General features: G+C 41.3%; 2 protein-coding genes across 10 annotated transcripts in view; one reads left to right on the plus strand and one right to left on the minus strand.

Moving 5' to 3' along the window:
• Positions 1-5,349, plus strand: part of OMD (osteomodulin) — a 34,409-nt gene extending 29,060 nt beyond the window's left edge. For all 6 annotated transcript variants that reach the window (XM_061618061.1, XM_061618062.1, XM_061618064.1 and 3 more), the window contains 2 exons: positions 260-1,200; positions 3,375-5,349. In XM_061618061.1, the coding sequence (XP_061474045.1) occupies positions 282-1,200; positions 3,375-3,691 (1,236 nt within the window). In that variant the 5' untranslated portion in view covers positions 260-281 and the 3' untranslated portion in view covers positions 3,692-5,349. The remainder of the gene's footprint in view (positions 1-259; positions 1,201-3,374) is intronic.
• The window catches only part of CENPP (centromere protein P), a 267,372-nt gene that overhangs the window by 210,557 nt on the left and 43,009 nt on the right, over positions 1-13,806 (minus strand). The window lies entirely within an intron of this gene.

Here is a 13,806-nt window from a genome sequence, read left to right on the forward strand (position 1 = left end):
AATACTATTTAGCTAAAAGTAGTCAGTTTGCGGGTGGGAGGCAAGTACAACACACCATTTCAATTATTTTAGAATACTTTACCAAGTCATATTCTGAGTCAAGCCATAAACAATATTTTGGCCCCAAGTCTAAAATATGTTTTTAGTCTCAAAACAGTACAGTTGTTAAGTCTTAGACAAAACAAGATTAAAACATAACATAATTTTGCCAATTGCTAGTCTTATTAACATACTTCATTTTGTTTTCTTCCTTCCACAGGATACCACATCAGAGTTTAAATATGGGAATCCTAAGTCAAGTATTAACTATCATTCTTCTCTTTGGAGCCACAGTGTTCTCTCAATATGAAAGCGATGACTTTGAGGATGAATATGAAAATGCAATGGATAACCAATATCCATCCATTTTCCATCATATTCCTTATTCTGCCACACCTGCTGAATGTGCCAAAGAATGCTTTTGCCCACCTGCTTTCCCAGTATCAATGTACTGTGATCATCGTAAACTTCAGACAATACCAAGCATTCCCACTCACATCCAACAACTCTATCTACAGTATAATGACATTGAAGCTGTGCCTGTGGAACCTTTTGTTAATGCTACTGCCCTGAGAGAAGTTAACCTCAGCCACAACAAAATTAAGTCTCACATGATTGACACTGGTGCCTTTGCCAAACTTTCAAATCTAGTGCAACTTCACTTAGAATACAATCTGTTGGAAGAAATTCCATCTCCTCTGCCTAGAAGCTTACAACGACTGATCCTGGGTTTCAATCAAATTTCCAGGTTGCCAAGCAAAGACCTTGAAGGTTTAGCAAATGTGACTATGCTTGACCTGTGCAATAACTATCTTGAGGATCCTCAAGTCAAAAAAATACACTTTTCAAATATGAAAAACCTAATGCAGATCAACCTCTGCAGCAACAGACTTCAATCTATGCCTCCCGATCTACCATTTTCACTTATGTATCTTTCCCTTGAAAATAACTCAATTTCTTTCATTCCAGATCATTATTTCCAGAAACTTCCCAAACTTATTGCTATACGAATGTCATACAACAATCTGCAAGAAGTTCCTTATAATGTTTTTAACCTTTCTAATCTTATGGAACTCAATCTTGGCCACAATAAACTGAAGCAAATATTCTATATTCCAAGAAGCCTGCAGCATTTGTACATAGAAGACAATGACATGGAAGGTTAGTTGCATTACTGTTTTAAAGTGTTCTTTCTGTAATATTTTCCTTTGTTTTGAATGAGCTAGTCACTGTAACGTTAATATTAGTTTTTAATCACATTTAATACTATTAGCTATACATGGTGGCAGAGAAAGAAGAGTGAGGAGAATAGAGTACCTACTATGTTCTTCTGAAATTCTTTCCCAGCAAGTTAGAGCAAGGCAACGTAATATTTGGAAAAAACCCTATATTGTTGGATTTCAAGAAAGCCTCACAAAGGTTTTGTGCAGAAAAAAATAAACGATATACGTGGAGAGATGTAGACCGATGCAAATTCCTCACGGCCTCTCAGATTCTCATCTAAGAACTGACCTAAGGTAGAAGGGAAAAATATTAAAACTGGAACACTTCATGGTTTGAAAAATAAAGTATGAACTGAAAACCAGACAGCCCAGCAGCTCTGGTTTGTCTTTGGAACAGTGGTTGAGTTTATGAAAACTAGAGTAGGTGGAAATGAAATCAAAGACAAGGCAGAAGTAATATCAGAGGGGAAATGTAGTGCTTTGACAGAGATGGGTTTGCCAGTAATCAATGGGATATCAAATCTTATCAGAACAAGTACACAGCCTAGTTCTTCTGGACCTGTCCTGGCCAGCCGGATTCAGACTCAACACACTGGTGTGTTTTTCTCCACTGTGCTTAATGTGAAATCTCATCTTAGAGCATTGCATAGATCAGCTTACAGATTATACAGAACTCTGCATCTTACACAGAACTCTGCATCTTACACAGAACAATTATGTGTGACTACTCAAGCTAAAATGTTGTCACAGCAATTAGACATGCCCTTGAGACCTTTTATGTAGGCTTGGGGTGGGCTCCCTCTATTTGCATGGGGAAGGTTCCTCTGAATGGGACTGTGTGTGCAAGCAAGCACTCCTAAATTGAAAAGCTGGTGTTATCTGTGCACACATTCGCATCTGCCTGCATATCCTAGGCAACAGTGGCATCGGTATGTCATTGAGAATTTTCTCGGACACCAACTTTTGACACGGGCTGAATCTCCGGCTCCTCCTCCTCTAGACGAGGCACACATGGCTGCAGCTCAGGCAAGGAGGGAGGTGAAGGGGAGTAGAAGGGGCTGACTCATGGTCAGACATTAATTCTTGAGTTATAACTGGAGTTAAGGGGGTTGCACTGTCAGTGTCAAAGTGCTGGAGTCTCCTGTTTCATTTCCCCCTGCAACTCACTGGGCCCCTCCCCTGGATCCCATTCTATTTGTTCCTCTTCCTGATCGCTCCAGGAACGTTCTACAGGGCTCAGGACAGGACCCAGTTTTAGTATTTGACAAGCAAGGGTAATTTAATAAAAGACTTCATCTTATACACTGTCTGCAGCTCATGTCCCAACAGGCATGGGCAGGTGAGATCACATTCACTCAGAATTGCAGCCATTGCACTGGATTACAGAGATTTTAAAGATGCTGGTGTTGATCTGTGCATATCAGAGAGCACATTTTTCTTGTACAAATTCCTTTGCAAGATAATAAGATTGTACCAAGGTGATAAGAATGATCTTATGAAGCAGAGTGTTAAGATGCTTATTCCCAGGCAAGTGGTATGGAATTGCAGCCTAACATTGTTAATGTGAAGAAGTTGTTTCACCTTAACTCATCAGGCATAGCTATTCATGTGATCCTATACATATCTACTCAGAGGTAAGCATCATTGAAATAAATGGATTTACTCTCTGGTAAGTGTGTTGCTTTTAGCAGTAAAGGCAATGTATAAGTAGCTACAGAGAACAAAAATGAAAATTCAGTTCCTATTTAAGCATGCATCAACTGGATTATATTCAATACCATTTTTGCTTCTATGATAGTGTTAGGAAGGAGATACGTGTCAAGGCCTACAAGCACACAAATTAAACCAAGGAGTGTCTTTGTACTACATGATGGCAACTTTATATAGGCCATTCAAGCACTATGCATAAAGATATATGATCAGGAAGGCACCATCCAGCTTGAATAGGCTTTTATTCACAGAGCCACTGGAAGGTTGAAAGTAGGTCACCAGGAAATAAACAGATATTTAATTTATATCAAACACTTATTATTTCCAGGCCTAACAATAGCAAATCAGTATTTCAGAATTAATATTTCCAACTTTTAAACACACTTTTTTATCTTTTTACAGCAATCAATGTCACATTAATGTGCCCTTCTATTGATCCACTGAACTTCAGCCACTTAACCTACATACGAGTGGACCAAAATAAGCTCACCGCTCCAATAAGTACATACGCCTTCTTCTGCTTTCCACATGTACACAGTATTTATTATGGTGAACAAAAAATTAGTGCGAACCAGCAAACACAGCTGAGAACTCCAGTGTTCCGAAGATATTTAACACCAGAAGAGTATGATGAAGCAGAAGATTACTATGAAGAACAAGATCGTGATCATGATCAAAGGGGAAGGGATGATAATCACTTTGATCCTTATTTATATTGAGAGATTATAAGATGCAGAAGTAGTATTATGACAACTATGTCCTTATAATTATATAAAATACCCATTTAAAAAACAAACAGAATCACTTGGAAATGCAAAATATTTGTGATGTGAAGTAGGTCAACCTATTTTGCAATGCATAACCAGCTAGTGTTTATATATCAAATTTCAATTCACACAGAAATGGTACTTCCCAAATCTTCAAATCATGTATTATTAGAATAGGAAAATAACCCAAATATCATACCTGCCCAATTAGAAACTTTCAACTATATGCAAACACAGTGCCAACTTTGCTTGTGTGATATTTCTAGTACAGAAATGTCATTGAGCTTACTGTCTACGTTATATAATAATGACATTCTCAAATGAGAATGCATATTATTTTTAGCTAGGTATGCAAATTATATAATACAAATTTAAAGTGCAGTCAAAATTCTAGGGAGGCCAATGTCAAAGGCATCACTGATTTTAAAGGATCTGGATTGCATTTGAAGAAAATGTTAGTAATCCAACATTAGCACGTTTGGCCACTTTGATCTATAACAACCAGCTACAGTCAAATAATGTAATTAAAAATCTATGATTGCAACAGCTTCTGCCAGAATTCAAATTTTGCTACATCATAAGTATTACATTATCCAGATATACGCTCGCCAGTTCAGAAAAATAAACGGTAATAATAGTTGGTTGAAAAAGAAGAAATGTGTTTACCCACAAGATACATTTATATACAAAAAAATCTTAAGGCCAAATTTGAAGTTTTGCTTCCAGTGTAAGTTTTCTATAGTGTGTTTAGTGCATTTAAACTATATCTAGGATGTGATCAGCACTCATGTCCACCAATCGATCAACACTCCAATGTTTGATGTGTACATACAAAAAACAAAACAGGTTTACATTCAATTCAGTGACAGTACAGGCCTATCAGTAGAGCACAGTTATCATTTTAAGAAGCATCTTGTAATTCTGTGTTTTACTCTATTAGCTGATTTAGCAGACAAGCCTCAATCAGCCCAAGCAAAGCGCTGGACTTCAAGCAACCTTACTCTCATATCTTTCTCTTGAACAGCCAGGAGGACAAATTTTGTCAGTTTACTTTCAGTCTCAAAGAATCTCAGCTTAGTATAATAGGCAAACCAGGAAGCCTGGCTTAAAATAAACAATGGTTAAACAAGTCCACTTCATGACCCATGCTTTGAAGTTGGCTTCTTTAGCAACTAACCATTTTGGGGTTCTAAACTAGGAGCCAGGGGGTTTGCATGTAAAGCTAAGTCAAGGTTCTTTGAAACTGAAAGTAAACTTGGCAGTTCTCCTGAATGTGCAAAAGGAAGAGGCTTTACTTGGGCTCCCTGATGATAATCCATATAATGCTAAACTATCATTTTTCTACCATGGCTTAATGTTACATGCAAACCAGCCCGGTATTTCCACTGTGTACATAACATTATAACAAACAGCTAACTATGCAACACTGATGCTTGTCAGCAACATGGAAGGATTGAACTATACATCAGCTAAATTACAAATGTAATGTTTAAAAAGGTATACCTAAGCATTTACAAATAGCTGTACAATATACTTCAAAAATGTAACAGATTGCTTTTAGTGGATTATCATGCCTTTATACTAAATAAGAATATCAATAAATATTGATGCACTGGAAATGTGGATTTTTTTATTCCTTTTGCCCTGAAAAAAATCAGCTTTATTCGGCTTTTCTAAATTCTTAAAATTCTATTTCTGGCATTGCACAAAAGTACTTAAGAAGCAATACCAGTTCTGAAAAAGACATTTCTCAGCATTCAACAGATGTTTTGTATTCATAGGGATTACTTATAATGTATTATAAGTATAATGTATTGACATTCCACTGTTACACAGATTCCATTTCCTTTCTTTTATTGTTTTCTAAAGCTCTGAATTGTAAAAAACTAAATATAAGCTTCAAAAGATGTTCTTCAGAACTAATAACAAAGTTCATTTTGGATACGATACACTACACTATACACTTACATTTTATTGAATTCTTCCAAGCTACACAGAAAGTGGATTGGACTGTGAAAGACCAACCCAAATGGTGTTTGCATTTTGACAAATTTGTAGGGCAGTACAATATCATTCACTATAGCTGCCCAATTTCCCTGCTTTTAAAAATTTGATAGAAATATCTGTGCACTATAGGTACGTTCTTGAACCACAATGCTTTTTTGCCCATTAGTGCATTTATCTGCTTTTTAATCCGGGAGGCAAGAAATGGAATCCTGTGAAAGTTGCTGAGAATGGATTGATCATTTGCATGCTTATTGAGTTCAGTGGGATATACTCTCCTGCCATCATGCTTAGGACAGGTGAAACTGACCACAGGGGATGGGAGGAGGGAGGGGAGGAAGGGCACAGGGGAGGAGGGGGATGGGAACAGGCAGGAGGGGGAGGATAACAGGTTTGATCATTTGCATGTTTATTGAGTTCAGTGGGATTTACTCCTGTGCAATCATGCTTAGGATAGGTAAAACTGACTGGGGGGAGGGAGGACGAGTGGGCAGGGGATGAGAAAGAAAGAAGAGGGAAAGGGAGAAGGAAGGGAGGGCAGAGGGGAAGGAGGGGAAAGGCAGGTCTGATCATTTGCATGCATATTCAGTTTAATGGAATTTACTCCTATGCAATCATGGTTAGGATAGGTAAAACTGACCATGGGGAGGAGGGGGAAGGAGGGGATTGGAAGGGGATGGGGAGGGAGGGGCAAAGGAAGGGGGAGGTAAAGGGCAAGAGGGAGGGGATAGGAGGGAGGAGACGGGAGAGTGGGTTTGATCATTTGCATACTTTTTGAGTTCAATGGGATTTATTTCTGTGCGATCATGTTTGAAAATGGAAATAGACTGCCTTCAAGTCAATCCTGACTTATGGCGACCCTATGAATAGGGTTTTCATGGTAAATGGTATTCAGAGGTGGTTTTACCATTGCCTTCCTCTGAAGCTGAGAGGCAGGGACTGGCCCAAGGTCACCCAATGAGCTTCATAGCTGTGTGGGTATTTGAACCCTGGTCTCCCAGGCCGTAGTCCAACTGACCTGGAGGAGGGGCAGGGAGGGGAGGAGGAGGGGGAGGAGATTGGGTGGGTGGGCACTGGGGAGAAGGGAAACCCCTTTCCTTTCCAAAGGTAAGGTAAAAACTTTATTGCTTAAGGCCAAAGGCCACCGCAAAGACGTACCATCACATAACATACACCAATACACAATACATAATACAGACTATAAAGTTTTATAAAATACAATTGTGAAATTTAAAATTGCTGAAGATAAAGATACCATCCTGCACGTTTCCTAGGTACCAAGTACAAGGGACAGCTCAGAGTATCTGTAGAGGGTAATTCAGATCTACTGGAAAAATTGCTTGCCCTCTTAGGGCCATAGCCTGTCAGGCCCAGGATGTGACTCAGGAACCAGACCAAAGGCTGTAGTTAATTCGTGTTTTATTAGGGTAATGTCCAAACAAAGACTGCGTTTTCTCATGAAGCAATACAGGGATACAGGTCCTGCGGCATTGGGAGAAAGTTGACAGAGCAAGGGACTTCTTCCCGCCTGTTCTTTAAGAAGGGGCCAAACGGGCGCGCAATCTTTCGCTCCTCCTTAACTGCCCCTCAGGTACTGCCCACCTTCCCCCCCTTCTCTCCTGTCTTTTCAGCTGTCTGCGTGTGCGCGGTGAGGGGGGAAGCATCACCCCCTCCTCTTCTGAAGTTTCCGATTCCAGGATGGGGGATAGGGGAGGGGCTGATGGTAAACTGCCTCCCCGCTTTTCGGCTGTGAGCAGCCCTCCCTCTTTCCCCTCTTGCTCTGAGCCTGAAAGAGGGGGAGGCGTGAGAATGTCCAGGGAGGGCTCAGGCTCCCCGTTGCTAAGTGACCTTATCACTGGCAGTTCCTCTGTTTCGTCTTCGCTTCAAAGGGGGGAAGTTCCTCCCCCTTCCCTCTGCCATCCATCCGAATACTCTTCTCCCAACTCTCCGGGATCCAGCTCCCCGGGATTGGGACCCCAGCTCTGCCTTCCGACATAGCCCAAATCAGTTTAAGAGGCTGATAAACCTGTAGGCTGGGGCTGTTTTCAGAATTTACATCTGATTTTCGCCGCAGCAAGGGCAAACTTGGCCACTTGCCGAGTGACGAAAATATATTACCTGCTAGTAGCATGCAGACTTGTTCCAGGGTAGACCTATTCTCAAGAAGATGACTAATAGGAGCTAGGAACTTAGACCGCGGGTCATTATAAAGAGAGCAGCTCAACAAATAATGATATATGTCCTCAACATCACCTGACCCACATATACAGCAACGCAGATGTATTGGAATATGTCCGTATCTCCCCTCAAGAAGCACAGAGGGCATTGTTTGAAAGCGAACAGCCGTAAATGCAGTTCTCAGCCAAGGCGCTTCTAGAAAGGTGAAGTAAGGTTCCAGGTTAAAAGAAGTTTTGTACATAGGAAACCAATGCGAAAAGGGTGACTGGATGGAGGCATAGAGATCCCATCTTTTGGCGTAGAAAAATATTCTATCCCTCAGCAATGATTTTGCTTGTGAAGATACGTATTGGGGGGGGGATTCAGTACTTATCCCATAATGAGCCAGAATTGATTTAGTTCTGCTTAACCAATTGTTCTGCCAGGGGTTTTGTAGTTGCTCAAGGAAACATTTCCTGGGCAACCTTGAGTCATCCATGGCCACTAATCTCAACCAAAAAGAGGCAAGGGCAACATGGGCCCTAGCTTCTAAAGAATGAAGACCAGTTTCTAACCTCAAATGAGGGATTGGTGTACCTTGTGGTAGTGCCAAAATCCTTAGAATGAAGGCATTTTGTACTTTCTCTAAGCAGGGTATCTTCGCATGGCCCCAGATCTCAGCACCATATAGTAACAGAGGGATAAGCTTCCTTTGAAACACCTCCACGGCTGGTGGGACCAGACTGCCTCCCTTAAATTTAAAAAAACGTAAAAGCGATTGTATGGGGTGAGAGGCCTTTAAGTTAGTTACTGTGGCATGTAAATTCCAGGAAAGGGTGGCAGCAAAAGTGAGGCCCAAGTATCTGAAATGACGTTGTTGCTGAATAGTCCTATCATTTAGTCTCCAAATATGGTGTTTGGGTTTCCTTCCGAAAGCTACAACCACCGTTTTAGAATAGTTGATTGAAAGGTGTTCCGTCCGACAATAGGAGCCCAGACTGGTTAAAAGTCTCCTCGTGCCGACCTGCGTAATGGAGATCATAGCTAGGTCGTCGGCATATAGCAGAACCGAAAGCTTAGAGTCCAGTATCGAAGGAGGGGGAAGTCAGGTCCTGCTAATGCATCAACAATGTTGTTGACATATAAATTGAAAAGCAGCGGGGCCAAAAGGCATCCCTGTCGGACTCCTCTCCTTATAGGGACTGTCTCTGACAAAAAACCATTAGCACCCACTCTGACCCTGAGAGACGTATTGAAATGGAGTATTTGTAACAGACAGAGCAAACGGCGATCAATGTTTGTAATCGCCAATTTTTGCCATAGCCTCTTTCTGTCAATCAGATCAAAGGCAGAGGAGAAATCGACAAAAGTTACAAATAATTCTCTTCTCTTGTGAAAAGAGTATTTCTGGATTACATGGGAAAGAGTAGAACAATAGTCTAAGGTTGACTTGCCCTTGACAAATCCAGCTTGCTCTTCTGCAATGACCTTATTCTCATGATCCAAAGAAAACATTGTGAACAGCATCATTGCTTTTTATTCTACAGAAGGCACATGTAGCCTCCCATCCACATTTAAAACAAAGCTGTCCCTGGCCACATCCACACCAGGCCTTTACTTTGGACAGTAATGGCTTCTCTCAAAGAATCCTGGTAAGTGTAGTTAATTCTGGGTGCTGAGAGTTGCTAGGAGACACCCTGTTCTCCTCACAGACCTTCAATCAGAGTGGCTGACTGTTAAACTAGCCTGGCCACTGGAGCTCTATCAGTAGAATAGGAGTCTCCTCTCAGCACCCTTCACAAACTACGCTTCCCAGGATTCTTTGGGGGAAGCCATGACTATCTCTCCTGAAATCAAACTCTGGTGTGGGTGTGGCCCCGATTAGGCAAGCCCAGCAGCTGTGAGTCTGGCTTTTAGAACACTGACAGTTGGTTCTTACTGAGCATGCCCAACACTATCATTCAGTTTAATGCAAAATTTCTTAAATTAATTAAAAATCAGCCAGGCATTTTTTTAACTTTTAAACTGCAGAAGATGAAGGTCAGAATATGGGGCAAAGTCAGTAATAGGATTACAGGTACTCTGTGAACATGGTTGATTTTTAATTAATTTCAACAGATTATGAGAACTCAGAGAAAAAAGTCCAAAAGGGCTCTAGGTTTTTTTTCTCTCTTTTTAGACTTTGAACTCTCGATTCTCTCTGACTGTTTTGTGTATTGCCATGAAAATTTACAGGGTTGTTAAGCAAGCGTTTCTGAGTTCAGGACTATAAGTTTTGTAAGGTTTTGTTTTGAAATGAGCTTATGGGAAGCAGAATGGCATGGGGGGTATTTTCAATTTAACATTGCGGAATGTGAAAAATCCACACCGGCTATAGTATACAGCCACCTACCACTATATTTTCAATTCTTGACAAAAAGCCATAAGTACATTGGGGACAGACATTTTTTCTCTGTAAAGGAAGCAGTAGCATGTAATAACATATTGCCACTTCCAGGAACTTTTCACTAAAATCCTTTCAGCAAACATGGAAACAGCCACACTTTCCAGCTGCTCCAAACAGCTAGAAAAAAATTTATAAGAAAAAATGCGCCAGAAAGCCTTCAGACTACCTCGCTAAAAAAAAAAAAAAAGGAAAAGTCCATAAGCATGCACTCTAATCCATATATAACATTCCAATCCAAGCATGATCTGTCAGATGTGGACAGGGAGGTTTATTTTTTTTATTTATAAAAATATTTGTATACTGCTATTTCGTTAAAGCAATTTACAGAACATTAAAAACAACCACCATAGAATAAAAAAATGACAAATACCGTTTGCTCCAAATTGTGGAATGAACTGAAATCCTTCCTTCTACCTTTACTCCTGAGCTGTGCCCTTTCCCCATCTTTTGTGGTTCTGAAATGCATCATCACTAAGTATGTACAATAATTAAGGGCCCGTTCTAAGGGCCATGATAACAGTACTTGCCTTATATACACCAATGTACACTGTGGTAAACACTAATGTTTATAAATGTGGAGTGGATATACTACCTTCATGGAGTGAATTTAGTTTCCATGTCCCATAATTAGAAGAGTACTAGTACTTTTCTTCCTTTTGGGAGCAAATTGCCTGCTGCTGTTTCTGTCCTTGTGATTTACCAGGGAAGCTTCCCAGTGCCATTCTGGATCAGAGCAGAGTTCAACCAGTATAACATTCTGTCCTCAGCAATAATCAGGCAGATGTCCCTGGGAAGCTCACAAGCAGCTGTCCCTTGTTGCTAGCATTTGGTAAGCCTCACTCTTATAGCCTAAAGTAGGCATGAAATATTAATAATTTCTGAAGCACCTAGATTTAAAAAACAAAACAAAACAAAAAAGACTCTCCCTGCCTGCAAGTGTACAAATTAAAAGGCATGAGACAAAAGGGATGGGAAAGGAAGAGAAAGACAAGCAGACGGGTCCCAATTTCTTATAGTCACATAGCTGTGCTTATAATGACCAACAAAAATAAAAACAGTTCAGAGAAGGAAGGAGTCAAATGGAACCTAGTCTCTCAGCCAAGCTGCATCCCCATCTCTTCCTCTGTGACATCCGCAAGGAACAGCTGCTGACAGCTGAAGGGCACGAGGAGCCAAAAGGCAGCTAGACTCTCAACTCAGTCAGTGGGGTGGCCCTTGCTGTCTGACCTCTTCCTCTGATGCAGCCAGGTGAAGATATGAAATGTCACACCATCACCATCTTGCCTCAAATGGGAGCAAGATGCTAGGAGTTCACCAAAATTACAGGCCTAGGTCAGTCTCTGCCGACTGCACCAAGGTGATATATGGTGCTGTAAAACAAGTAGCCAGCAGTTGCCTATGCAGAGGCTTCGTTGTAAAGCAGATAAGCAAGGAAGAGGGTCAAGGAGTCTCAGGGCACATACCAGGTCGTCTTCCAAAAGGCAGAGTCAGTGAACAAAGCAACGTCCAGTATTCTAACGAAGGTAATCGGGGTTTCAAATTACATCTGGCAAAGGTCTGATGCTGGCATCTTGATGTTGCTTCCAGCAAAAGGCAACTGGTGTCTCGCTGCCTTTTAAGCTCCCTCCCTGGTTCAGGTGCTAGCAATCAGCCCTCCAACTCCCAGAAGCTTGTAGCCTTAAACAGCCAGAACACCTGCATTGCTCTGTTACTCGCAGGCATATTCACTCTGCAGGTAGTGGAGGGGCCTCCTGTTCACTCTGTGGGTCCAACTTAGAGGCCCCAGCTGTATCCTGAACATCTTCCAGTGGTGGGGGGTCTGGAGTTGCTTCTGGAGCACATCTACTTGTTTCCTCTCCTGGATCTGCTGAGCCACTCCCCTGCTCCTAATCTTCCTTTGAGGACTCAACCGATCTAGGGGTAGACAACATGGGGCCTCCAGATACTTTTGGGCTCCAACTCTTTTCATCATCCGTCAGCATGGCTAATAGCAGGGGATAATGATGGTAGTTGTAGTCCAGCAACATCTGAAGGCTCCTCCATAACTATACAGACTACTATAATATTTTCCCAACTTTTAATATCTGGATTAAAATTAGAGACACATTTCATTTTTACCTTTAGGCTACATAAGCATTATACAAGGAAGTATTTTGAAGTTTATCACATAAGAGCAGCTAGGTCATACTGCACCACACAAAATGGGTCAATGTCAGAGTTTGTGGGCATCCCAAGTGGCAAGAGGGCTGTTGCACTGAGGTCCTGCTTGCAGGCTTCTTGTAAGCATCTGGTTGGTCACTGTGAGAAAACGATGCTAGACCTGATGGGCCTTTGGCATGATCCAGCAGAACCCTTCTGATGTTTATGGCCCAGCAGCACTTAGCCCATATTGTGCCACACAAATACAAACTTTTTAGTTTAGAGAAAAGGCGGGTCAGAGGAGACATGATAGAAGTGTATGAAATTATGCATGGCATTGAGAAAGTGCATAGAGAAAAGTTTTTCTCCCTCTCTCATAATACTAGAACTCGTGGACATTCAAAGAAGCTGAATGTTGGAAGATTCAGGACAGACAAAAGGAAGTACTTCTTTACTCAGCGCATAGTTAAACTATGGAATTTGCTCCCACAAGATGCAGTAATGGCTACCAGCTTGGATGGCTTTAAAAGAAGATTAGACAAATTCATGGAGGACAGGGCTATCAATGGCTACTAGCTGTGATGGCTGTGCTCTGCCACCCTAGTCAGAGGCAGCATGCTTCTGAAAACCAGTTGCCGGAAGCCTCAGGAGGAGAGTGTTCTTGCACTCGGGTCCTGCTTGCGGGCTTCCCCCAGGCACCTGGTTGGCCACTGTGAGAACAGGATGCTGGACTAGATGGGCCACTGGCCTGATCCAGCAGGCTCTTCTTATGTTCTTAAATTATTTTAAATACTAGAAAATTATTTTGTCTGCAATTCCACCTTTAGAGAGCCCAGCCCCTGTGTATTTTAGACATCAATGAAATGCATGCAATATAACAGAGAGCCTCCTTCAGCAGGGAAGTAATACTGCAGTATCTCTACAGCAGTAATAATTGAATCATACCAATCACATACAGTTCAGAGATATGGCAGAGGCACCCACCTCCAACAGAGGCAGATTTGAAAAGGGCAAAGTCAAAGCAATGAATTATGAAGCGACATAGTAGGATGCCTTCTCTTCAGCCAAGTCCTTTTGGGATCAAATGAACAATTAATGTATTTTTCACTAGCAGTTCTATTGTCTTACATTAGTGTGTCCTAGCATATGCTTTGGAAATTATTGAATTAGTAAATGTGTATTTATAGGAGTAATAGAGACAAAAACAGGCTTTGACCTCTTCCCTATTTAGTTAAATTGACTGAGAAAAATAGGTGGGGATTCTTCTGCCTTAGTCAGGGCCTTAAAATTACAACTGGCCTCCAAATTTGAGGTGAAGGAC

The sequence above is a fragment of the Rhineura floridana genome, chromosome 3, assembly GCF_030035675.1.
Source record: "Rhineura floridana isolate rRhiFlo1 chromosome 3, rRhiFlo1.hap2, whole genome shotgun sequence".
In the NCBI taxonomy this organism is placed as follows: Eukaryota; Metazoa; Chordata; class Lepidosauria; order Squamata; family Rhineuridae; genus Rhineura; species Rhineura floridana.